Below are 27,547 nucleotides of genomic sequence, written 5' to 3'. Positions count from 1 at the left end.
GATCGTGCATAATACTTCTGCCTGCACTATGTGCCTGTAAATTCACAATAAGCGTCACACTTAGGTATCAATACTTGCGTCGACACTGACAAAAAAGAGATATAGCTAACTGATAATAAAATACTGATGTGTAAAGCAAGTAATTGAATAGTTTGGTACCACAATATTGAAGCCTGATCTATAGTACAGAAAACAAAATCTTGTGGCGTTTAAATCCCTGCCTTAGAAACAGAAAACAAGCTAAACATTGATAATAATTCACCAGTTACAAGTGTAACCCATATTCCTTCTGCCTGCACTTTGTCAACAAAGAAACCATGTAAATTCACAATAAGCGCCACACTCAGGTATCAACACTTGCGTCAACACTGACAAATAAGAGATATAGCAAATTGATAATAAAATACTGATGTGTAAAGCCAGTAATTGCTGACAAAGTTAAATTCAGAAAACGCTTTAGACGTGTTAATATGTAAGTATACCATGAATTTGTTATATTGTTTTAAATGTTGCAGTTTAGCAATCAAAAAAATGAATAGTTTGGTACGATAATATTGAAGCCTGATCGATTGTACAGTAAAAAAATCTTGTTGCATTAAAATCCCTGCCTTAGAAACAGAAAACAAGCTAAACATTGATATTAATTCACCATTTGCAAGTGTAACCTCGTTATCAACCAATTTTTTAAATGATTAATAAATAAACATACCAATCTAACTTTCTTCATCCCCGAACAACAGTCGACAAAAATGTATATGGAAACAGGTACTTCCAAATGAAAAGTTTAAAAGTAACTATTGTAAGGATTCTTAATATAGTTTATGGGATCGTGCATAATCCTTCTGCCTGCATCTTGTCAAAAAATATAAATATTCGAATAAGCGCCCTACTTACAAGTTCACCTAAACGAATGTTGCTGTCTTCCATACTTTTAGTATGATATACGCGCAAGCATTAACGTTGCTACACTTCTCCCTTTGTCTGCTGAAGTACCAGTTTAGATGCATCATACTTTCAGTACCTGAAGCTGCAGACACAACACTTGTCGGTTATAAGCAACACTTAAGATTAGTGTTACAAATCAGCACGACAATAACCCAAATTCAAACCCTCCACCCAAAGTGCTATTTCAATAGTTTCAAAATCTACGAATATATAATGACTAACTTGGCTTTACATAAATTCACATGATTTCAAATATATTAAAGTATAGAAGATATTGCCAAAATAAAGGAGTCGATGAACTTTCAAATTGAATCTGGAATCAGCATCAGCCTTCTGTCATTTCCAATAACCATGTCATTTGTTAAAATAACAAATCACTTAACCCAAGACAGATGGTTACTTTAGGATGTGAAGCGTAAGCAAGCTTAATGAATCATGGTAAAGTTTGTATGTCGTAATCGTAACTATCGACGTAGTTGATTAGAAACCATAGGGAGGGAATGGAGGAAAGCGTTACACTACATGTTTGGTGTTGGTTCACCAGATCCTGATGATCGATGACTTGTACACTGACTTTCGCACTGCCATAGAGAATCATATGCTGAATCTCGTGCGATATCAGAATTCCCAATGTCATTTTGGTATACTGTTCCATTATTGGATTGGAGGTGTTTTTGCTCAATTGCATCCGTGGAATATTCCAGTGCCTCTTCAGAGAAGACACGTCCCGCACAGGCGTGTGGTTTCCGTGTAGGCGATAGCGCTTTTTCGTGTTTGTTGAGACAAACACAAAAGGATGATCCGTTCATGGGTTGACAAGCATGAGATGGATGCAATATCTTGCGACTCGGTGCATCCATATCTTTTCTACATATACTTCCCTCGACGAGAATTTCATCCCGTTCTTCTTTAGGATTATCTGAACATGTGGAGGTACGCATCCTATCATTTGTGGCGTTTGGCAGATGATTGGTCAAGATGGACAAATTTGTGACAAAATCACCACTGCTTAGTTGAGGATCACGTTTCATATTCTCATTTACATCTATACCATGCTGTTCATCATGTTCATGGCTTACGTCCTGTAGATAGTCAATATCAAGCAATCTTGTCCTTGTCTCTTTAACTACTTCGGTTTTGACATGTTGGTGCATAGTACCTGCATGTGCATTTGAGTGGCTGTCGAGTTCACCCTGGCAATTCTGGTTTATGCCTTTTGCAGCAGCTTCACCCTCCATTTCGTTTGATGACGCTCCGTTTTCGCTCTCGAGTTGCAAAGGCTGCTGATTGCGCTCTTGATCATTGGAGTGGCAACAGCGGGCAATACTGTCAACAGTGTAGAAATGTTTATTACACATTTGGGAATGCACAGGTGGTCGTATTCCAGCATCCGCAGCTGCTATGCCCTCTGATTTGCAAAGACATGAAAAAGCTTCAAGCAGTTCAACCACATCGGTCCTATCTATACATGTGAACAACTCCTTCAGCTCTTCTAGGTAACGAAGACTAAAGCCTTTTCTAAAAGACTGCCATATGCTTAGTAATTGGTATGTTGGGCTACGGAACGGTAAGAGTTCCATCAGAAGTTGTCGGTCACAACAATTAAGAGATTTACCATTGACGGTCACTTTATCTGCCAGAAGTCGCCAGTCACGCCCGCACGGATTGCTCGGATCCATCAGCTGACATATAGCAACGCAGAGACCTTCGGGTATTGTTGGTAATTCACGCTGCTGTGTATCCACCTTTCTGGAAATTTGCACTGGCCTCGCCTACAAAAACAAGAAAATAGATTAGTATAAGAATACACCATGGCAACATAACAAGAGTTTTAAGTGGAAAATGTCAGACCAGAAAGATACATCTTGGACAAGAACAAGTAACTGAATACCCTAAATAGCAGAAATCGATGATGAAGGCAAATCAAGTTTAGCATGACGTCCAATATGCAGTCAGTATTTCATATCTTAAGCAAACACAAAGTAATCTCGCACAGCATAAAACATAACTTTGTTCATTTAGAAAGCGGAAAGTAGAGAACACTTGGGCCTATAGGAAACAATCCTTCAAATTCTCACCAAGCGCAAGTCTTTGGGAAGTTGGAGTTTTCATATATTGTTGAACATTTCTGTTAGAAAGTGCAGCACCTAATTAATTGACCACAGTATTTTGAATAGCAATTATAAAATAACGCAAACGTAACTCCTTGAGAAACATAGCTCCTAGGAAAAACATTTTGCTTGCGCCTACCGGTTGTTCTTGTTTTATCTTTCTAGATATTCGAAACGACGCATGGTCAGATTGATGTGACTTCGGTTGTGATACGTGCAAGTCCACGCGGACGCGTTCAGCTGCGTCATTGACTTTAGTCATAATGACATCTTCGTGGAATGGACCACAATTTGCGACAATCCGGCTCAATGTCATATTCTGAAGGAAGTCAAGCAATATGAGATCATGCAAACGATGAAAACATGCACAACACTCAATCATTTGTTTCAGGAAAAATAAACACATTCACATTTGTCCATATCTATGAAAAATTGTCCAGTCTATTACCACATAGCTGTCATTAGTACATTGACAAAGTGCATACCTGAAATATGAAAGATTTCACAAGTTTCACTTGAAGAGTTGAAATTTAGAAATTCCGCCAAGGGAAAGTATTGCCAATTTTTTCAATATCTTCAGCATCTTAGGCACTTGGAACAAACACATTACACAGTAATGTTGAAAGACCGTAATATGTCTTCAAAGTTAAATGCAAAATATATTCAGAGTTAACAGATAAACAAATACGGCTGCTGGCACTTGAAGGCCTGGATGTGCCCATGTATAAACATCTTTCGACTGTTTTCGTGATGCCCATCCACTTTCTTCCTTTCTACGTTATTACCATGCCATGCTTTTTCTAAACCTCATTCTTATGCCAGGAGAAGCGAAAGGCTGTTTCAAATTTCAACGCAGGAAGAAAGCCATTACATGGGTTACAAAGAGCTTGAGCTTGTAATTAATATTGAATCAAATGAATGATATACTGCATTTCTCAAAATCTTTACATGATATCTTTGAAGGCTGACGTTGTGTATGCAATAATATGATCACAGTGTTAGGCGAATGTGAGTGAAGGTACAATAGAAAAGAGATGCATACCAATACTTCTATGGGAACCTCCCAGTTACGGTCACACTGCAAGTGCACTTCAACATCACCGCCCGACGTATCAACGACGAACGGATTTGGGGGACAAACTTCTGTTCCTCCCAACCGGGTTTCATTATCAAGTACTTCCTACAGAAGAAAATCCCCCAAAAGAACATGTCTCAATATTCTACCTGAATTATTACCAAATCATGTAATATGTTTCCGTCTTTTTTACATTAGGCAATTGAACTATACAGAGTCTGACATTTGAAAAAATAATTTTGCGAATGACTCTCACTGCACAATCTAAAAATGATGGTCGAGTTGTGAACGAATTCTGCAACAATGACTGTGTAACCCTCGGCGTAAAGGAAGAGTGGAATAGTTGACGATTTAAGCATATTTATTTGGAGACATTGAAATGGAATAATTGCAATGAATATAGTTTTTGATGTGATAAAAACAGACATAGGATGCTCTGACAGTATAGAGAAGCAAAGAATAGTCATACAGTGCATATTCGGAAAGGATGACAGAAGTTCCCAAAGTATATATATATATCACATATTCCGCACAACAATCACAGCTACTTTTAGTGATTTCTAAAGAAATGTTATATTCTTTGTCATGATTTTGACAAAGAAATATTTACAGTGCAGAGTACAAACATTTTAGAACACTTCAAATTGTATGTCAAACCATACATAAGCAGCACAAATTTGAGCAGAAATCAAACTTGTCAAGCTACCATCGGAGCGTATGCATAGATACGGACATAGATACATACATAGATACATACATAGATACATAGATACATACATACATACATACATACATACATACATACATACATACATACATACATACATACATACATACATGCATACATGCATGCATGCATGCATGCATGCATGTGGTGTACATGAGTACTTACATATGCATGTAAACACGGTATTATGTTTGTATAAAACAAGTTTAGTTTGACAAACACTGGAGACATGCCATATGTAAATACCGCAGTTAGAGATATTTACCTGTTGACAATCAGGATGAAGGAGCCACACTCGTAAAGTGATCTCTACGTCATCTTGCAGGTCGGCAAAAATCATGAGTTTTGTATGCTTTGCTGACACTCTCCCTTCCTTCACAGTATAGTTAGTAAAGTGGTTCACAAGCAAAATACAGCGACCATCAGTTGTAATGCAAACGCCATCGTTAGCATTTGACAGGCTTTCATAGCAAGCTGATTGACCCCCGCTTGCAATTGGTAGTGAAATTAGTGGGGTTAATTTAAAGTCGTACCACACACAAAGAGGGGGAAACTGAGAACCACAGCTACTTTGAAATTTAGGCCGCTAGGCTTACACATTACAACAGGACTGACAAGACATTCGCCTTGTCCGAGAGCTGGAGCATTTTGGGGTCTGCGGTCAAGTTGAATACTAACTTCCTGCTGCTTTCCCTGTTCGATTGCTCCTGGTGGAATAAACAGTTCAACACCAGTATCTTGGATGAACAGGAAACCTCCTCTGGAGTCGAATATTCCAGTTGTGTGAGTTCCAACGGAATAATTCATCGGCCAGTCATCTGTCAAGTGCATGCTCGTTATACTAGCGCCATCGTATGTTGGCATCGGGTATGCAGGGATTGGAGGAAGTTTTTTCTTCTTTCTCATATTCACCATTTCGTTGATGAAAGACGAGTTTTCAAATGACTCCTCAGCCTGAATGTTAAACAAATGAACCGCAAAACATCAGGACATTGTTGTACTCCCACACACACGGTTGATTAAAGAGGCACTCCCACTTGGTAACATTTTTAAAACACATTTTTTAATGCCAACGGTCGATATTTGACGTGGCGACTGCGCGCGGATCGCGAGATATCGATAAAAACATGTCATTTCCCGAGCGTATTTTTCACATCCCGAAGTTTTACGATCGTTTCTGATTATGACCGGAAATCCCCCGAAGGTTTGTTGTTGTGCTGATTGACGATATTCTAGGAAGTCCATAATAAGTTCGAACAACGCAATTTTACCTCCCACTGCGAAGACTTTATATACAGCATTATGCCTTCACTTCAGGTAAGTTTTTTAATTCTCCTTAGTTTCTGTCGTTTCATTATTCTCGGTCAGTTCTTTTATATTTTTAACCATTACCACATGGATATCAGTTTTTACGTGTTAAGTATTAGCCGCCTCTGATGAATACATTTTGTCGTCTGCCACACAGTTACGCGTGGTTCGATACACAGCGGCCGCCGCGACGAGTGGTATGCGTGCATACCACACGGTGGTATCAACTGCACGTATCAGAGCTAGTCACCTTTGCGAATTCTGGTGGGATCAGCAAACGTTGTTTTCCGTTTTTTTTTTTCTCCGAGTCAGTAAGACTCGGCTTCCCCCCCCCCGGGCATGACCGACCCCGACGCGAGTGGTACTGTGGCGTACAGCAGTGTTAGCGTAGACTCGTACTCCATAGCTTAGTTGACAATGGCCCCAGTGCCGAACGTTCGACGTTCGGAAGCTGAATTTAGGTGGGCCACCGGATTCAAACGTTTACGTTTTTGAGGACATGTTTTTATCGATATCTCGTGATCCGCGTGCAGTCGCCACGTCAAATATCGACCGTTTGCATTTAAATAATGTGTTTTTAAAATGTTACCAAGTTTGATGGCCACTTTAGTATTACTGGAATTAAGCAACTCACTCGAAGTATACCTTCTATTCATGAACACAGAGAAACGTGGAACTTCATTTAGTCATTTGTACTTCGAATAATACAATCTATCATGATCGATTTCGAAATCAACAGAAGGGTTGCAGTCAAAACGATGCAAGTGTTCAATTTTATCTAGGCCAGTTTTCATGACAGATGGTCCCTAAAACTTGGCGACAGATTGTGGTGATATCATTGGATCGTTCGGGTAATTTGTTATAAAATTTCAGATTTCCGCAGTTCCAGGGATACAATGCACCGATTAATCAAGACAAATATTAAGGCCCTTCCCGTAAAAAACACAAAACATTATATACATATGCAGGTCAATAAGTAAACAGTGTTGCGTAATAGTGATAAAGTCTTTAAAACGCAATTTTGCACCGATTTTTTCCACTTCGAAGAGAAACATTGTGTTATTTAGACGGACACTTTCCTTAAAGATAATAGAAGCAGATTTCTTCTGGTATCTATGTGGTAGCTTTACAAAAACGTGTCTGTACGCAAGTGGATAGCACTCCACCAGTGCCTTTTACATTTAAGATCGTCTCCAGCTGTTTTGTGAAGGGGCACTGCACTCAACACAGCGTATTTTGCTCAAGAATCACTTTTTATAAATACTCATTCAGTCATAATTAATTTGCTAATCCAAAATTAAAATACTGGCCGGGTTCACCTTTTTTGATTGCCAAGCAGATAAGAGACGTAGATTTCTTCTGGTATCTATGTGGTAGCGTTGCAAAAACGTGTCTATACGCAAGTGGATAACACTCCATCAGTGCCTTTTACATTTAAGATGGTCTCCAGCCGTTTTGTGAAGGGGCACTGCACTCAACACAGCGTATTTTGCTCAAGAATCACTTTTTATAAATACTCATTCAATTTCAATTAATTTGTCAATCCAAGATTGAAATACTGGCCGGGTTCACTGTTTTGATTGCCAAGCAATCGTAAATTGCGTGATAAAGAAGTGTTAATTTGTGCAAATATATGCAAATCACCGATTTTCTGGCTTCTCTTTCCTCCAAATTTCAAGATATCCAACGAATGTAACTCCATTCTGTATGGGTCAAATTTTCTGAAATTTTTACATTATGTTCTTTAAATATTACATCATATAACAAAATGTTATTTTGTTTGGCAAAAATTTTAATTAAGAGGTAATTTAATTTTCCTAATCATGATTTTAATCATTTTGAGTGTAATTATTTCAACCAATGCCATTTTAGAATGAGGATAGATAATACAAATAGTCTTCTTTCTACATATACTCTTCTTCCAAGTGAAAGTTTTTGACTTAAGCTTAATTTTTATCATTATACCAAATTTTTACCCCCGATATACACGCATTTCATCTTTCGAGTAAACTATTGCTACTATACTAAACTTTAGAGTCACTGCGTTTTGAAAATATATGGTATGAGGGGGTTTCCTTGTCATCTTTGATGAGATACATTGCTTTGAAAAACACTGTGCGCAACATGCAGCTCCACCTTAAATATACTTACCCCGATTCAATATGAATTTAACAGATAGGGAATGTTTTGCAATGATACAAGGTACTTACTTGTGGTATTGAAACCTGTACCGAAACATCAGACAGATGTACTCCTGTATGCACGCTATCGTACTTCCTCTTCGGCCTGGGGTGGTATCTTTTCTATAAAACAAGGTAGATGATAATCACTAAATGATTTTTTTAGATAAACGTTTGGTGATAACTCTTTTGGTAAAATGACTGATGAAAAGGCGTCATGACAATGTATTGAGAATTCATAACGTTTCTAAATATGATCCTGTTTGCAAGAAAATGATGATAGATATCACAAACTCGCCCCCCCCCCTCCAAATAATAATAATGATAATAATAATAATAATAATAATAGCTGCCAAATTGGGGTGCGCTCAGCTAGCACACAGCTAGCATAGCAGGATGCCGTTAGTGTAAGTGAAAACCATCTTCTGTCCATATAAATATGTCATGCGATTATGGACTAAAAGTTGGCTTAAACCCAAAGGTAAATGAAATCAAAAATGTAAAAGTTAATAAGGGCAAAAAGAGTGGCTGGAAAAATAACAGAGATTACATATTATGATACAAAAAACATAAGGACAAATATTTTGCCTAAATGCAGTTGGTATTACACAGTACAAACATCTTCTCCACATTGCAGACTGATTGATATTATTTCATCCAAAATGATCGGTCATCCACGCAATACCAACCCAGAGGATGTGTATGTTTATTTCCATGATGTTGTTACCGATGCTCTCGATACAGTCGCCCCTGTCAAAAGCAAATCAGTCTTAAATAAGTGCGTGCACCATGGTTCACTGAGGATCTACTGACTTTTAGAAGAGAGGTTCGTCGACTAGAAATAAATTGGCGTAAATCACAGTTAGAAATCGATCGTCAAATGTTCGTATTAAAGCGCGTGGAATATTCACGCCGCTGTGATGCAGTAAAATCAGCCTATCATCGGACTAGAATTGAAGACGCAGATAACAAGAAATTGTTTGCCATTGTTGCAGAGCTATCGGATTCGAGAACAGCTTCATCCAACGCCATGCCAAACAACATCCCAATGAAAGAGATTCCTTCAGCATTCATGAGTTATTTTGAAACCAAGGTGTCGCAACTTCGTGACAGGATTGGTCTACAACCGCACAGCTGTGAGATTAATGATGTAATGCCGAGCCATACTTTAGCTGAATTTGACCCGGTGTCACCTGGGGATATAATTGCGTTAGTGAAACAGTCATCACCGAAATCTTGTGAACTCGACATTCTACCGCATGGAGTGTTGAAGAAATGTGTACACATCTTGGCACCTTTCCTTGCGGATCTATTCAACAATTCGTTCACAACTGGCATCGTTCCGAGTCATTTCACGTCAGCGATAATTCGTCCATTGTTAAAGAAAGTAGATCTTGATCAGAACATTCTGAAGAACTACAGGCCGGTTTCAAATCTCCCTTTCTTATCGAAAGTCCTCGAACGGGCTGTTGTTCAGCAATTGAACCATCACCTTACTAAATTTAGTCTTTTCACAAAGTTTCAAAGCGCTTACCGGGCTAACCATAGCACAGAAACTGCTCTCCTCCGTGTTCACAACGACATAATGCTTGCCTTGAATAACAAACATGATGTGATTCTCATCATGTTAGATCTATCAGCGGCGTTCGATACAATTGATCATGAAATTATGCTTCAGAGACTACAATTTCGTTTCGGTATAACAGGCAAATGTCTATCTTGGTTCGTTCGTACCTCGTTGATCGCCAGCAACGCGTCAAGGTTGGATCTGCATCATCCCCATTTTCTCGCATGAAATACGGTGTTCCGCAAGGATCTGTTCTCGGCCCTCTCTTGTTTACACTCTACACTGCACCTCTGGAAGACATCTTCGTACACCATGGGATTGATTGCATGATATACGCGGACGATACGCAAATCTATGTCATCTGCAATAGACCTGACGATATCCGGAATAACATTGAACTCTGTGTTGACGACGTCCGCAGCTGGATGAAATCTAACATGCTTGCACTAAATGACAACAAAACTGAAGTTATTCACTTCTCATCAAGTCTAAAATCTGATGTGACAAAGCTACACAGTCTGAGAATTGGTCAATAGCGACATAATCCCTTCAGTTTCAGTCAGAAATCTTGGCATTACTTTAAGTCAGGACGGTAGCATGTCTGACCATATCAATATGTTGTGCAGAAATGGTTTCTTCTCTTTGCATAGAATAGCTAAAATTCGTAAACTTCTTGACAGATCTACAACTGAAAAACTAGTCCATGCATTTGTGACGTCCCACTTAGACTATTGTAACAGTCTTTTGTTTGGTATCCCTAGAGGACAACTTGCACGACTACAGTGTCTGCAGAATGCCGCGGCGAGGTTAGTTTCTCGTACGCGCAAATTCGATCATGTCACACCCGTTCTCAAAGATTTACATTGGTTACCGGTAGAGGCTCGCATCAGATTTAAAATTTTGTTGCTAACATTCAAAATTATCCATGGAAATGCACCTATTTATCTGAGAGATTTATTAGATTTATATGTACCAGCTAGAGACCTGCGATCACGTGACAAATTATGTTTAACCAAGCCCCGTGGCAATTTTAACAAGACATATGGACAGAGAGCGTTTTCAGTATGTGCACCCTTACTATGGAATGATTTGCCATTTGAAATTAAGACTGCCAGAAGTGTAGATAGTTTTAAGCGCAATTTGAAAACCCATCTTTTTACTCAGTTTTATGTGTAATTTTCTGTTTTAATTTTCTTGTGTGGTTGTACTTTTAAATTATTTTATCCAGCTATGTACAATGCACTGAGACGTACGTGTAGTGCATTTTAAACAATTTTTAATAATAATAATAATACATATATTTCTGCAAGAAGATGTAAACTCAGCCAGCCCACCACTTAAACGTAATATATACTATTTTAATGTGGGATTAAATGATACATACTTTATGCTTTTGCCATAGGCGAAGTGGTTGCCCTTTCAGGCGTAAACGGAAATGTCAGTGCCGCGAGCTGGGTCAGATAAAATATTTTTGCTGAGTGAAGAGCAAAATTGAGTCCGATAGTGGTACTATTTCAGAGTATGATACGTAGATTATTGCCAGTGGAATGGCAGAGTCAATCTTTGTATATATTGAGGCTATTCCGAGGAGTCTGGGTTCAACAGAGTCCGTGACAAAGACCCGGACAATGTTGGTGGATGACAGCGTCAGCCCTCCCTAGGGTCCGTAGCCTGAGCATGCATGAAACTGGCTTGATTGTTACTTAAGTGACTTTGTTAGTCTGCCAGCTCTGCTTTGTCTATCAGGCATAGCTGTAATTATTTTTACATCTTGCATCTGATCGGGGATCCCCATGAATTTTCGATTTTCTAGAGTTGACCGTATATGAATGTTTATACTCATGCGGTATGTACAAAATTAGCATTTAACTTCAGGGTGGTCCTGGTTCAAGCGCTGTGGGCGACTTTAAAGATCCAACTCGCATAACCTGCCTATGGGTGTTGGGCTGTAGTCTTCCTTTTGTATATGCTGGGTGACTATCTGCCTTGGATTTACCTTATTTTTCTCATTCTAGTAGACATTCTATCCGTATCTTCTTCAGGTTGGGAATGCAGTACTTGTCACGGATGCCAGGAGTCAGCTTGCTAGTGTCCAATATAGGCTGTAAACTCTGTGGCACCGGAATTGGTCAATCAGACATTTGCGCATAATGTGTTCTGCATAAATGGTAATTCATATACGATGCTATGTCTGTGTCCATATAGCACAGCTATGGTGTTGAGGTTGTAGTGACCTCGCCAGACACACTCCTAATGTTGGCATTGGTTCGTGAATTTAGCTTACATCAAGACTGGATATGGCAGTGAACTCCTCATCGTTGTGTTAATACATCAGCAATTTAGAAAGTTTAAGTACTGTCGTCCCGCAGCAAATGGGCCCATATACTTGTTTATTTTACTTGTTTATACTTGTTTATTTAATCAACAGCCATCGGATGTCACTGTTAGGTGGTATTCTGGACTGGGACCTCTGCACTGTTGATCGTTTGAGTGTCAACGTTGGTTCTAGTCATGTCGCTAAGTATGCAATTATCCTTGATCTGGTAATCGTAGCTTCAGAACTTCAACTTACCTGGACAAACTTGAAGTGATGATGCTTATTGACATCTTCAATGGTCTTGTCGTACATGCTAGTGTTCATCAGCTTTTTGAAGTCCCCCTTGACTATGTTTCTTGTCTTAGCAAGAGTCTCCATGTTGAGAAAAATGTAAGGTTCCAGTTCTCACTCCCATTTTCTGTGATCTATGAATGCCAGCTAGATATTATTGAGATGTGGTTCCCCAGTCCTCTAGACCATATGTCATGTATGGCTTGATAAGTTTTTTATGAATTGAAACAAGAATATGCTGTGATTTGTATAGTCTAAATTTGTTAAGACTGCCAATTTTTTCCCTGACAGTGGATTTTACCATTTCAACATGTTGAGAATATGTGAGATGCCTGTTTAATATAGTATCAACAAACGATGTACCTTCAACTTTTCAATAAGGGTTCTATCAATGTGGAGTGACCCCACTATCAATACGAAAAGAAAGTGCAGATATTCCTCATGAAGTTTCAGGACGCCGATCATATTAGAACAGAGTGCCCTTTGAGGCGGAATACAATGCTTTAATTGCTGTTATATGGAACGTCACCGCACAAGACATCACTGCCTCGGACACCAGGGAGTCCCTAACGGGGCCTTTGTGGTCGGTGTTGTTGACGTTGATATGCGCGTAGAAAGGTTCAAGCCTGCTCCCGAAAGAGTTGTAAAAAAGAGGGCAGTGAGACTACTGTCCCAAGCTGCACATGCAGCATTGGCCCTAAGTCTCTTTTATGGGACATGGTCATAAAATAAAAACATTGCACGGCCACCTCAACCAAGCTCCCAGTCAAGCAGGCACTTCAGGTCCCGTAATCGCTAAATAAATTTTGTGACTGAGGAACCAAAAGATTTATGAGAAATATAATGATTCTGACCTGCATATCACCCAGGCAGCGTTACATGATATGGTGAACAGTAGGTGGTATGAGACGAAATTTGGTAAACTTTTTGAGCAGTTCCTTAAAAACAGATATAAAATCAGATAATAAAATCAACCTTAATTAAAACGGCTAATGCTATTTGCAGCTGTGCATTGGCTACATCAAAGTCAGAGAAAGGTTTTTCATGCTCCCCAGAAAACGTTTCACAGTTTTGTTGTTATTTTTGGTATGCAAGATTTTATATTTATTATTAGTACAAAGTTGTTTGCAGAAAGAAGAACATATTGATGCCAACTCCACCCCGCTGTGCGTCTCTCTGAAATTACTTGGCAAGACTCATTTATGTTTTCTTGCAATCTTGCAAATTATTCCATCAAAACTTTCATTATTAGTGTGTGGCATGGCAAATCCACAATGCATTTTTTGATAAAAGCACCAAATTTGAATTGGCTCACATGTGCCTTAATATGTGTTGAACAAATTCAGATACCGAGCCACTGAAAATCTGTTGAAGCGTTGCCATGGCAGCCATTTTTCAAAATGGCCGCCAGACAAGGTATTTCTCACCTAGTAAATGTCAACTGCACAACGCGTTGAGTATTTTTGGGTTGAATATTTTCAATAAGAAAATATGGGAAGAGTAATTTACAATTTTTTTCCACTTTTCTTAATCGTCTGACTTGTTAAACGGGTAAATACCGACAAAAACACAATTCTTATGCATAAAATGCACGGTATTAGATCCTATCAAAGGACGACACTATGTCAGCAGTCAAGAAATATTATTCCGTAGGCTAGAGGGGTCTACATGCACCTCTAGGATATCAAAGCTGTATTATAGAAGCCATGGGATCCCTAGAATACAAAATAAAATTTTAACAGGAAAAAAGGGATGCATTAACTCTTACGGTTGTTTTTGAAGAGTACCGCAAAATGACTATTTTATTTGTCTTGTAGTACTAGTACTTGTAAGTCATTTGCTAAGCGTTTTTAACATTAACCTGACTTGTTGTATCATTAGAATGGAACTTTATTCGTCTTTAAAATGACATATGAAATAGCAATATGTTCATAGATTTTTTTATGAAAAGAACCAAAACTTACCCGATACCCCAAAGTTTGCCATGCAAATTGTAGCTAATATCAAATTATACCAATTTTTACCTTGGCATAATACAAAAAGGCAATGCTTTGTATGATATCTGTTTATTTGCTACATGGACATGTTTATCATGTGAAATAGACTTTAACAGAAAAAAAGATTGGAATGTTATAGCTCTACCGGTCATATTTTGATGGGTACCGCAAAATCACAGTATTGCTAACGGTAATGCGTTTTCGTTAACCTGTCTTCTTGTAGGTCATCTGCTGAGCTCAATTTTTAACATAACATGGCTTATAGGGTAACATTGGAAAGTAATTGTATTCTTCTTTCAGATGACATATTGTAATATGCAATATCTCCCACAGTTTTTATAAAATATGTCCAAAACTTACCCCATACCCCAAACTTTACATTGCAAATTACTGTCACTGCTTATCTAAAATTCTACCGATTTGTACCTAGACATTTTACGAAGGGCAATGCTTTGCATGAAATATGTTTTATTTGCTACAGGAATATCAGACATTTTACGAAGGGCAATGCTTTGCATGAAATATCTTTTATTTGCTACAGGAATATGTCAAAATATGATATAGACTTTTAACAATACAACTATTGGGATGCAATGGCTGTTACGGTCATGTTTAAAGGGTACCTTAAAGTCAAAGTATTGCGAATCGCATCTTTTTTTGTTAAGCGTGTCTCCTTGCAAGTCATCTGCTTAGCTTATATTTTAACATAACATGATTTATGGGGTAACATTGGAAAGTAATTTTATTCTTCTTTCAGATGACAAATTGTAATATGCAATATCTCCAACTGTTTTTATAAAATATGACCAAAACTTACCCATACTACAAACTTTATTGAAAATTAATGTTACTGCTTATCTCAAATTCTACAACCCTTTTACCTAGAATATAATAATAGGCACTGCCTTGTATGAAATCTCTTTTTTTTACTACCGGGACGCGTCATAAATATGAAATAGACTTGAAACATATTGGAATGCAATAGCTGTTACAGTCATGTTTTGAAGGGTATTGTAAAATCATGATTTTGACAATCTTGTCAAACCAGTCTTCGTTTAAGTCATCTGCTGAGCCAAATCTCTGAGGTTTATGTTTCAATCTTGACTGGAGTGTCACTATTTGCATAAGAAGGAATACATAACATTTGATCAGATAATTGGCCACCAAACACTACCTTCCTTAGGTCTTGGGTGTACGTGTAAAGTGGATAACCAAAATATGATTGGCAATTGCCTAAGATTGTCGTTTAGGCCTAAACTTGTTTGTCTCAGCCTATGTAAACACCATGGAAAGGAATAAAATATTCGCCGGTTGACTAGCCATGCAAAAGCAAGCACGGGTCCGGGGAGTGCCAAGTAGGGACATCACTGACAAAAGTGCAGGATTGTGTTTGAGATTTGCTTTCCCTATCTTTCATGTTTGTTAAAACGAAAGAAAATTGAGTAATACAATTTAATGACTATGGTACCGTGTTTTTGCATTTGAATAAAAATTTTGTACTGTCAAGATTAGGACAAAAATACACGATGTTTAAAATATGATCATTCCAGCCCCGCGCCCACACAAAAATTGACCAGTTTGGGATTATGGCCCATGGACTAGTTTTATTGTTCCAATGTTTTTCCTCAAATATTGGGTAAGTCCGGTGTACTTGGCACTTTTCGGGAAACTTGTCCCTGGTTGGTCTAAAGGGCTCTTCCAATAATTTTGTATGGCCCTTGTACTTGTGAGGTGTTAAACTTCCTTTTGCCAGTAACAAAGTCTCAGCACACAAACAACATGAAATTCATCAAGAACCTATCATCGCTCAAACTAACAACACCGAAATAATAGCGGTAGGCAAAGACCTAAAATACATTCCGACACCAACAAAACCAAACATAATAAAACTACTTAGGATTTCAACAAATATAGTCGTAAAATGTGACTACGCCACATCATGAGACACAAACAATCGCAACAACACCAATTCGAAGAAAAGTCAAATTGGATTCCATGAACAACAGAGAACACAAAACTTGAAGGTTTTCTGGAAGCTACTTCGTCTGAACTTGAACTTCTAGAGAAATCCTTTCAAACAAGGAAACAAAACATGTCGCGTACCCAAAGAATCGCTATAAACAGGCTTGCAAACAATAGACACATTACCATTAAACCCAGACAAGGGTCGGGGCATCGTCATTGTCAACACAAAAGATTACGTACGCGAATGCGAAAGGCAGTTACGCAACACTCAGTTTTATTCACGATTACTAGACAGTGACGACTCAAAACAAATAGAAAACTAAGAGAAGAATCTACACTGCGACTGATGAGAAACCACGCGGGTTTCGAAACGCAAGCATCAAAGGGCCACTCAACAAACTTTGAAACACCATAGGTCCAGCTGCGGCTCGCCACAATCTTTCTGCACACAAACAAAACATTACCGTACACACTAATCCAAACTTCCCAACATATATCCGAAGCGAAACAAACATTTTATTAACACAAAAAATCGGATAAGAATGTAGGAACACATATCCGAAACGAATCAAGGACAAACTCTACACAAATTAAACATTTTGGAAAGTAAGGTGGGGAGCCTCTCACATTTTTTTACATACTACAGTGGCACTGTTTGTAAATTCTAGTCGGGGTGGAAACCGTATAACTTGAACAGCCGATCGTTTGCTAAGATGATCAAAAGGTGCTAAGCGCATTTTCCATTAAAGTAGTAAAGTAAACTATGCATAACTAATAAACGGGGTGCAGAACGTCGTTTCAGGCCAGATCGACGGTTTACATCCCATCAAGTTCTGTGTGGGCGCAGGGCTGTCATGATGGGCATGAATCAATGTTCGTGCAATAGACCATTGACGTGACGTTGAAATAACTCTTAAACTAATTTGTAAATCATGAAATTTATATCAAGTTACACAAGATCATTATCTTAAATGATTATGAAAAGCAATGTATAAAACATAATATATATAGCCAAAAATAATATAAAATATGATCGTGTTCTCCACGTGGTCAAATTCTAAATGGCGCTACTAATTGTATACATGAAAAATGTCTAACATGGACAATTATTGGGACATATGAGAGATTTTCCCAAAAAATGTTATTGCTTTCAGCGTTCAAACTTAAAAATTGTTATACAGTAAATATTATTATGTTTTTTGTATGTAGACCTAGGTATGAATGTAGATGAACAAGAGTGAAGGATAGGGTTAAATTCCCGCCAAAATTTCCATGTTAGGCCTTATGAGCAAGAACGCCCTGCAAAACTCGTCATGGCCAATTATAAAGTTTAGAAACGATAATTAGAATGTCAAACTATTGCTCATATTCGATGTTTCCACTCAAGAACCCCAATCCATTGGCAGAACATGGGACACGCTGTTCTTACGCTCAAACTCTTCATACACTCCCCACCACCGCCGTGGGCCGATCTAGGCCAATAGTTTGCAAAATCTGGTGAGTGTGCCGTATTTTGATGCACACATACCAACTACAACCCTAAGAAATGGTTGAAACATGTGCATCAACGATTACAAAAAAATAAAAATAATAAACTCCGAACGGTACCTTCTGATAGTCTACTTACACAGGAAAGCTAACAGCTGCTCATTGTAAAAAAAGATTAAATTTAGCAATTTTGAATCTTCCACTTTGGCCTTGTGGCAGCAATATTGTCTAAAATTGTTTTTCTTAGAAATTGAAATAATGCAAAAATAAACAATGCAAAACGTAATCTTAATATGCATTTATTACGACAATACGTCCACTATTCACCACAGAATCATCCGTAGAACAGCACCTATGGGATTTTACAGTAATTGAAGATTGCTATGTTTCAAAATGGCCGCCACACCAGAACGAGGCTCTATGTTTATAAAAATATGCAAATAGTAATCCTAATGGGCATTTATGATGGAAATACATCCACTATTCCCCACAGAGTCATCGGTAGAGCAGCAAGTAGGTGATTTTATAGTGTCTGATTGTCGCCATATTTTAAAATGGCCCCCACAACAGAACGAGGCTCAACCTGTGGTGGCTCGGTATCCAAATTGATTTATATTATGATTATCTTCATTCATGCTAATTTAAAATTTCATGCTTTTATCACAAAATGCACAATTGTTATGAAAATTTTGCTTCTGCCGCGCCACTATATGGAGAGTCAAGTCGGGCAAAACCAGGAGAAACACTTTGTGTGTGATGTCCAAAATAGACAGTTGTGTTGCCCTCGTGCTCGATACCTTTGACGTGTTTTTTTTTACCTCCTAATAACTAGCCTTGAAAATAATGGCGTCAGTAATATGATAAAATCTACAGAGAGTTGCTCAAATTTGAGGAGATTTACTGTTTGATCTCACGATTTGTAATGTTACTGAATGCTACAGAGATGGAATTGATATGACCATAGATGGCCTGCAGTAAGAAGACACGCACAAAATAAGAAATGTGCTAAATGTGTCATCCAGAACAACCTTGGTGATAACTAAATGATCCTGGCATACAGCAGGAAATATACCATGCAACTACAGCATCTCTGAATAACTGGCAATGAACAATCTATCCAAGTGCACTGGACAGTCATGTTGATTGGGAAGTCAAACTGTCTTCCATAGATCAGTTGATTGTCAGTTAAACCCAATAGTGGTTGGCACCAGCTACCGGCTTACAAAACTCCTGATGGAATATGAAACCAATAAAATGAACATATTACAAAGAGTGTCTCAGTCACCTTTGTCAATGACAAAAGCGTCCAATGCGAGTATGTACAGCAATTTCAATGAGAATGTAAATGTTGTCAACCATGTATATGGGGATTGTACTTGTTTTTCACAAAGTATAAACAGCAAAAACAACTCAACAGTGCGTATTTTGTTTCATCAAGTGTCGATAGTGTAGGTGTAACATTAGAAGATATCGTAAATAAAGTCGATGCACTTAAGACTTATACCGTTCTACGTTTGGAGAGGAATGCATATACTTTGTGGAAGGGAGAGGTGCTTGTGTAATGGACTCTATGAGTCTGTCTTTCTGCTTAATCGGTTTTGTGACTATTCATCGATTGCGCATTTCTATGGACCATTTCCTCACCAACAAAAGTATGTATGTAAAATTGGACACTCATAAGTGGCAAAAACCCACCAAAGAGCTTGAAAATATGTAATGAGAAATACAGGGGGATACTTAGGATTTTACAACAGCGTATTCAAGGTCTGGCCAAAAAATGGCTAGTCCGGCTATCCAATAGTGCTTATGTTATGTTTTCTGCGTCCCCAGTGCCAAGGCAAGAGTTAGAAGTCGGACCTACAGTGGAATAGTCCTATCACCAAAAAAAAACGGTTTGTTGGGCTCCTTCGAAGGCTGCAGATGAAAAATTGTTATCAGACAAAGATCCCAAGATAAAATCACTGTAACAAGGTAGAACTACATCTGGCTATCATGCCTCAACTTTACCTGTTACTAAGCAGCATGATTATCATCGTTGGGCTACAAAAGTGAATTGGAATATACTTCCTCTGATAAAAATTATATTGCAATGATGATATTAAAACCTCACAGTTACGCAGAGTGGTTAATGAAAGGCAAGCTTCCGTAAGCGCTACGTAAAGCTCGGTCAGGACACTTACGTAAATACAAGAAAAGCAAAAACCTCTGGCATTGCAGATTACGCCAAGAGCAACCTAATCAAATACATGGGCTAGATGAGACAAGGTTGACTGTGGAAGCAGCTACATCAGCGGTCCTTGCAATAATATATACTATCTAATTATAAAATGAACGGAATACACTTTTTATGAATTGACTAAGGTTAATTTTCTGCGCAGAAATTCTCTTCAATCTACTGAAAACAGAAAGCGAGGCGATTTCATTAAATAATATTTTGACAGATGCAGGTATACAGGATGACAACCAATGCTAACGCTAGTGTGGATCCAGCTGGGAATTCAACTGGAGCCAGGAATGCTTTTAAGATAGAGGCTAAGTTGTGTTTTTGCTAGTGGTAAAAGCAAGAAACTGCTCATTAGAAAAAGTCAAAGTTACGATGACCAGCAACTTGATTGGGCCTTTAAGATATATGAGATGAGACTCTCTGATCTCATCAGGAACTGCATAACAAACGGGTGCCGTACTAGATCTATTAACTAAGGCTATGAGTATAGGACTCCAGTTTGACTCCCGGATCGAGCTGAGTATTGATCTATAGAATTATTCCTTCTAAATACTGAAAAACAAATACATGGTCGCATAGCCTATATATCGACAGATAGTTGACTTTTTAAGTTGTCTAATTGCTACATGCAAAAAGGGAGGGAATGGTTGTTTTAGCGCTAACATAGAAGGTGACTATTATGCTGGTCAATTATAAATGGAGACTAAGTCGTCACCAGCGATAGCTCTCCCAGGAGAACAGCTGTAAGTGACTACGCTGACTACAACCTCCAGATGACATTATAGAAACTGTTGCAGATGCAGCTAGCACGGATGCAAGTTGAACTACCGAAGACTACTTCAGTGACTCAGGGGCTACCTGTAACTTAACAAAGAATCCTTGAAACACGGGTTGAGAATCAAGAAAGACCATGATCTCGGGCCATGGATCGTTAACTAGCAGTTGCAGTTATTTACAAAAGCTGCTGTAGCAAAATCTTATCTCGCGCCGATTAGAAAAAAATATTATCACTGAAGAACACACATATATATAAAGGTGGGACCCTCGCAGTAATAGACGCTACAACGTTCATAGGAGTTGATTTCTCGGTCAAATTTTATATATTCAAGGTGAAGAAAAGGCTTAGGAAAGAGAAAGGCATGACCGAGCCTAAGAACATTTTACAGACACACTGAGAAGTATCGTGAGCAATAGAAAATGATTTATGACAAGAAGAGAAAAGATGCAATACATATAAGTGAGAGAGATTTCAGTGAATCAGATGACTACCTTGAACTATATACGGATACTGAGGAGGGTCGACTTGCATAACCAATTAGCGAACAATTGTATCAACAGTGGCGCAGTTGCAAGACCAGTAGTATAATAGCAAGTGTCTGTGAACTACAATACTTCTGAAGCTTTTGCAAGTAAATTTGGCCAACGCTTCGCAAATTATGTAGGCCAAACTAGAGTACTGGTATTTAGACTATTTATTGCAAAGAGACACGTAGCATCTCAATACAACAGATAAACTGCATTCAATAATATATGAATTTTATCTTTCTAATCGCATGCTATTCATGCAAATGTACCTGGCGCTAGTGACAAGATTTACCCGGTACCAGATAGTGGAAGTGAATTCAGCAGAACACTTGCGTCGGCAGTGAAATACTGAAAGATTACATTAAGAGTTTATAGTTTCGTTGTTGTCATTCTCCAACTGAATTTGACACAGGAAATTTGACTTTCCCTTTCAACATGTAATGTTTGCAGTTTTTGTCTTATATTAGGTCACCTTTGCCCCGTAAATTAACTTTCGTGTTATTGTAAACAGAACTTGAAATTCGTTTGTTTATACTGAAAACATTTTCTTCATTTTGAAAAATGATAATTGACCCTAAATGTGACCTCTGCTTCATCAGTGATTTGTGTAAGATTATAATAAGGTCTATCACTCTTGACCTACTTTAACCTCACTTATTATGCAAATGTAAAATTCTGGACTAGGGGGTAGGGCTACAGATTTTGTGATTATTTGACATCGACTAGTCTGAGACAAATTTGTTCTCAGATTAGAAGATGGGCCTTAAGGGCCAGTAACGCTAACTTTTGCTGATATTTTCTTTATTGTATTTTCTATCCACCGCAATTTCTTATTCTACTCCCCAAAGAATGTTGATACATCCACTAGTTTGCTTGTCAACTTAGCGTCTATGTATTTGTACAATGCACTGTTATTTGAATTCTAGTCCGGACTGGAAGTCACTTTCCAACAATAACAATACAGTTAACACACGTAGGAGTTGTGTTGACAGGCTGCACTGTGTACATCAACATGCTTTGGGGAGTAGAAAAAGGAGTTATGGTAGATATTCAAAAAAAACTAAACAATTATCAAAGTTAACATTACTGGCCCTTTAACGATCTTTGAGATTATTGCTCATTCACATATTTATTCATCGACTAACGAACGGTACAAGGGGTTTGGCTTAAATTTGAAATGAATCAGCATGCGACAATTTACTTTTCCACTCATTTAGGACATTTCATTGTGTACAACATGTGTAGATCTAATATTTGCTAAAATGTTTTTGCTATATTCAGCCAATGATTGTAAGCTCATGTAATATGTTTATTCAATTATTTATGAACTACCGCAGTTTAGGAATACCATACTACAGATAAAATATCTAGAGTAATCAACAAAAACTTGGGACCATCATCGAGAGCATAGTTTGGAAACTGTTACTCCGCATGAAAATATCCTTGGAAAGAATATTTTTATGAATTTGATAACCCACCTTGGAGGTCTGGAAGACGTCTGCAAAACTATACAATTCCAAAGTCCGAGCAGTGTCGGTAGGATACTGATCACAGAAATCTCCCAAATCAAGAGCTGCAGATTCCCCTGTTGAGTTGAACAGCATTTTTGTAAAATCTCTCGGACCAATTGTGCAGAAAAATGGATCAGAGAAGAACTGACACTGCTTTCCGCCTAAACTGCTAAAAAATTCTCATGACCGACCAACTAATGGATTTGTCTCACGTGTATTATTTTTCATACAATGATGACAAGTGAGTTTATTGTGATGTGTCGCATACATGATTCACTCTACAAAAAAATGAAATCCAGTCCTGGAAGGGTAAAAAAAGAACTGTTCAGCACACACCTTAAATTAACTACCTTGTTAGCTAGAGTCGGATAGAATTCAAAGCGTGGGCGAAATCCAGATTCCATTTTCGAATCTGACGAAAGATATTGGGACATTTTACCTTTTTCCGCTAAATATTTATATGTTTAGGGCTCACCAGTATTACGAATAGTCCTTTGAGCGTCCGCTAGGATTTCATAGAATGACTTGAATTTGTCTGGACGAACATTCACTTCTCTGCTGAGAATCTTCTCCGGCTTCAAGGATTGCTGTAACAGGTCGCAAACCATATCAAGATTGCGTAGAATTTCAAGTGTGCATTCCCCAAGGTGAGTGGTAACCGTCCCTGGCTTGTAGACGTTGATTTTCGTGCTTCCAGCAGGCAGCTCTAAATGTACAAAGGGAAATGTCTGTTAAGTAAACATGAAATATTGTGCGTGTATAAAAACATTTTAGAAAAGTGACAAATGGTTAGAGTGAGACACACTTCTTCCTTTTAATTCGTAGTAACCTGTTAATGTTACTGGAACAAGACACCTGTTCGCCATTTTATGTATTATATGTGCTATCGTATGAATAAATGTTCGAAATTGACCGTTTTCTATTTGTCTTCTTCAAGCATTGACTTAAATAAATAGTTTTCTGTTTGTTTGTTTGTTTGTTTGTTTGTTTGTTTGTTTGTTTGTTTGTTTGTTTGTGTGTGTGTGTGTGTTTGTGTGTTTGGTTTATATGTATTACATAGGGATGTGCCAGACATTACCTTTTGGAAGTCTTACGCTAAGGATATATTCATTCAGTCTTACACCTTCGGCTGTTGCAACACTCCCACTAGACGTAATGAATTTTACTATGTACTTTCTTGTGTCCCTCAGGAGGGCATCCAAAAATAATATGGTCAGTGTGTCATCCGACTACAGCAAAAGATAATTAGACGAAGATGTTATTTTTCTAGTAACGAAAAACTTACAAAACAAAATTCTAGTCTTCGGAGGCTACTAGAGTACGTATTTGATAAATAAGTACCTGCTCTGCATGCACAATATTTCTGCGTTTAGACCGTTTATCAACAAAAAAGACAATGAATGTTATTTTTTAGGTTTATCGTCACATGTTAAAACAATAGTGTATAAAGAACTAACCCCACAAAGTGTTTTGCGTGGATGTACAACCATTCCATGATTTTGCAGACTTTTGGGGATATTTATATTGTAATCCTTCTCTGCCATCTTGATCGCTTATTCTGAAACAGGAGAATGAGAGCCCACGTACAAATTATTATTTCAGGTAGTAGTAGGAAAATGTTTCTATACATTTGTTTTTAAACAAAAGTACTAAAATGTACTGTTTTGTATAATAACGAGAGTTCCTAAGGTCGAAACGTCAATACAGTAAAGAGATGCACAGCACTTCTCAAAATGCCGTAAATTGTGCAGAGGTGCTATTTAACATATCGGTACCGACCAATGTCTCCATTTTGCATTGAGTACCAAGCCAAGGACGACTTGCGTTGTTGAGTCAAATTCGTTGTAGTTGGACGTAAACATTTATTAAAACGCAACGCATGAAACTCGCGAAACTACTGCATGAAGCCAAAATATTATTCATACCTTGATTATGTGTTTACAAAAAAAACAACAGTGTGATCATAAGATCGACAAAAGCACTTGCACAAATGGTAATCAGATGGGTGTTGAAACACTCAGCTCAAATTCTTCGTACGACTCTTTGAACGTTTCATGAAATTCTATGGTGCATATATCAAACGGCAAAATGTCTTCTATACAATAAAATAACGAGCAAAAATGATTATACGTGTCTTAAGTTTCTTTTAGACTGACTTGTGTATGACATAAGTAGTTCAAGCCACTTGAATTTTTACTTTCGATCATTATTGATGGTTTTCAGCTTGTGTAAGGCACATTTTATATATGCAATTGGCATTAATCTTAAACAGCGTGAAATGCAAGGTACGCAAGTGCGAATTTTTCTTTTCGAATTAGGTAAACATTCTCTTAGTCTGGTTCCCTGCCCACTTTCTCTTCGTGAGTGTAGCGCAGCCAGCGGTAGAAAGGGGAGCGGCAGAAAGGGGGCAGGGAACCAGACTAACATTCTCTGTCATCATCACACCTTAGCTGCGCATGCGCAACCGCCTATTTGAGCCTTTTAAGTGCAACGTCCTCCAAGTGGAGTAAACATGGCGCTAGTGTAAACATTGTAAGGCAATTGCGATACAAAGCAAAACACTCAGACGATTAACAAGAATAATTTACCGAAAGTTATTACCCAAAGAACAGGCAGTATTGCTCTTATGAATTTTTGTGATGCTGTATTAACAACTCGTCGTTGTTGTTGAGTTGAGTCGCTTCAAATTTGTATGGCTGACTTCCTGTTGTTTATGATGTCTGACGTTCTCTAAATGAGTTAAATTTGTATTACTCAGTTGCTGTTGTTCATGTTTGATGATCTCTACACAAATTGATTACTTATTTAGCTATTCTGACTTTCTCCTGATTACTTAATCTGAACCAAAAGCGATGTTTATCGTTTTAAGCAAAAGTGAAATTTAACAGACAGATTTGGCTTGCCTTATACTATCCTAAAGTTTTGCCTCACTGTTATAATCGCCTCAGAAAGCCGGCCTTGCAGTTTGAAATACACATAGTTTAAAAGTTAGGCTGCAGTAGTTTATTTATTGACAACAAACTAGTATTGGCCGGTATAAATACTAACCTTTCGTTTGTAATTTGATACACCTATAAATTCCAATGCCGGTGTTTAGAGGAAATTTCTATGAAAATTACAGTTATACGTTACCGATCGCTTACCGTATGCACTGTGTAGCTTGGGGTACCTACTGCGGTCACCTGTTGGTCTTATCAGGCCATGAAACACCACACCTATCGAGGTATGAATTAAGGCTAAGACTTTCATCGATAGAGAGCTTTCATCCACGCTTCATTTTGATTTTCTTGGCTCAGTCGACGTTTGTTGCAGAGGTGTAAGCACTGCTTTCAATCCATTGCAAGAGTTCCGTGATGCCCGTTCTCTCGTCAGGGTATATATCCGGGTTCAAAACGGACGAGGTTATCTTGATTGTACGGCTTTCAAATTTGGTTTTTCCATTGCCACGCCCTCAAGAAATAGGGCAAGTTGAAAACCTTTCATTTCAGATTTTTATGTAGATGTTACTCATCACAATTAGGGTATTATATATATATATATATATATATATATATATATATATATATATATATATATATATATATATATATATATATATATATATATATTATAATATATATATATATATATATTATATATATATATATATATATATATATATATATATATATATATATATATTATATATATTCCGCCTCGATAAGGCGCAAGTTTCGTCAGTTTGGCTCGTCCAAGGTATCGAAGATACCCTGAAAAGTACACAGTAATATATATATATATATATATATATATATATATATATATATATATATATATATATATATATATATATATATATATATATATATATATATATATATATATATATATGCACTGGCATAAAAATGGAGACGGGGAAGGCCATGATTGTTCGAGCGTGAATTTTGAGACTTTCCCATACACCAAGTTTTTGAATAGAACCAGTGCAACCTTCTAATTCTGTCCAAGCCTTCAGAAAGCAACAAATTTAAACTCAGTATGCATCGAATTGGCCTTTATTTATAAGTTGAAACTAATTTGGCCTCTATGTGAATGGAATCGTCTATACTGTGTACTTTTCCACAGGTATCTTCGATACTCGGACGGAGCCAAACCGACGAAACTTGCGCCTTATCGAGCGGAATAGCCCAAAAAGCACAAACTATACAAATACCCGCATGAGGAATAATGAAACATTCCGATATTGCACCAACTCAACCTCGTTCCTACCCTAACAACTTCAGAATGTAGGCTGTTACAGAGTATGAATGTAAATCCTATGACCCTGTCAGGTCGTGAGATTGCCCCGACCCAGATACAAATAATGGTACCACGCCGCGCTGCGCAAATTGCACGTAAAGATTTTATCAACATATGGCTTACTGAAGTGGATTACTGTGAGCAAAGTCTGCCACCACGCCCTGCTGCAACGTACAGGTTCCATTTAGCCATTGCTCTTACACAAGTCGTAAATCCTACTAGGTTATAACATAAAGTTGGCGTTGGTTATTCTTATCG

General features: G+C 37.8%; 2 protein-coding genes across 2 annotated transcripts; both read right to left on the bottom strand.

The window, feature by feature from the left end:
• Positions 1–299: 299 nt before the first annotated feature.
• Positions 300–5,320, bottom strand: LOC139127000 (uncharacterized). The gene is made up of 4 exons (XM_070692926.1): positions 5,124–5,320; positions 4,099–4,236; positions 3,196–3,375; positions 300–2,717 (listed from the first exon to the last, which is right to left on the bottom strand). Exons 1-4 carry the CDS (start codon positions 5,196–5,198, stop codon positions 1,464–1,466), a joined length of 1,647 nt encoding a protein of 548 aa, XP_070549027.1. The 5' UTR covers positions 5,199–5,320; the 3' UTR covers positions 300–1,463.
• A 54-nt stretch (positions 5,321–5,374) lies between these two features.
• Positions 5,375–26,392, bottom strand: LOC139126965 (uncharacterized). The gene is made up of 7 exons (XM_070692883.1): positions 26,155–26,392; positions 24,469–24,569; positions 24,090–24,240; positions 23,487–23,717; positions 22,979–23,085; positions 8,377–8,469; positions 5,375–5,812 (listed from the first exon to the last, which is right to left on the bottom strand). The coding sequence occupies exons 2-7, from the start codon at positions 24,553–24,555 to the stop codon at positions 5,375–5,377; spliced, it is 1,107 nt and encodes a 368-aa protein (XP_070548984.1). The 5' UTR covers positions 24,556–24,569; positions 26,155–26,392.
• Positions 26,393–27,547: the final 1,155 nt, after the last annotated feature.

The sequence above is a fragment of the Ptychodera flava genome, unplaced genomic scaffold, assembly GCF_041260155.1.
Source record: "Ptychodera flava strain L36383 unplaced genomic scaffold, AS_Pfla_20210202 Scaffold_28__1_contigs__length_4768798_pilon, whole genome shotgun sequence".
NCBI lineage: Eukaryota > Metazoa > Hemichordata > Enteropneusta > Ptychoderidae > Ptychodera > Ptychodera flava.
Note: the sequence above shows the minus strand (reverse complement) of the source record. Positions and strands in the feature narration are given on the sequence as shown.

What these genes read in the sequence shown, in the direction of transcription:
- LOC139127000 (XM_070692926.1), bottom strand. Translation starts at nt 5,198, where the DNA reads ATGATTTTTGCCGACCTGCAAGATGACGTAGAGATCACTTTACGAGTG. An exon ending in AGGTTCCCATAGAAGTATTG is followed by an intron (nt 3,376 to 4,098) that starts GTATGCATCTCT and finishes GACTTCCTTCAG; the next exon opens with AATATGACATTGAGCCGGAT. An exon ending in AGATAAAACAAGAACAACCG is followed by an intron (nt 2,718 to 3,195) that starts GTAGGCGCAAGC and finishes TTGTTTTTGTAG; the next exon opens with GCGAGGCCAGTGCAAATTTC.
- LOC139126965 (XM_070692883.1), bottom strand. Translation starts at nt 24,555, where the DNA reads ATGGCAGAGAAGGATTACAATATAAATATCCCCAAAAGTCTGCAAAAT. An exon ending in CACGCAAAACACTTTGTGGG is followed by an intron (nt 24,241 to 24,468) that starts GTTAGTTCTTTA and finishes CTTTTGCTGTAG; the next exon opens with TCGGATGACACACTGACCAT. An exon ending in AAGGACTATTCGTAATACTG is followed by an intron (nt 23,086 to 23,486) that starts GTGAGCCCTAAA and finishes TCAACTCAACAG; the next exon opens with GGGAATCTGCAGCTCTTGAT.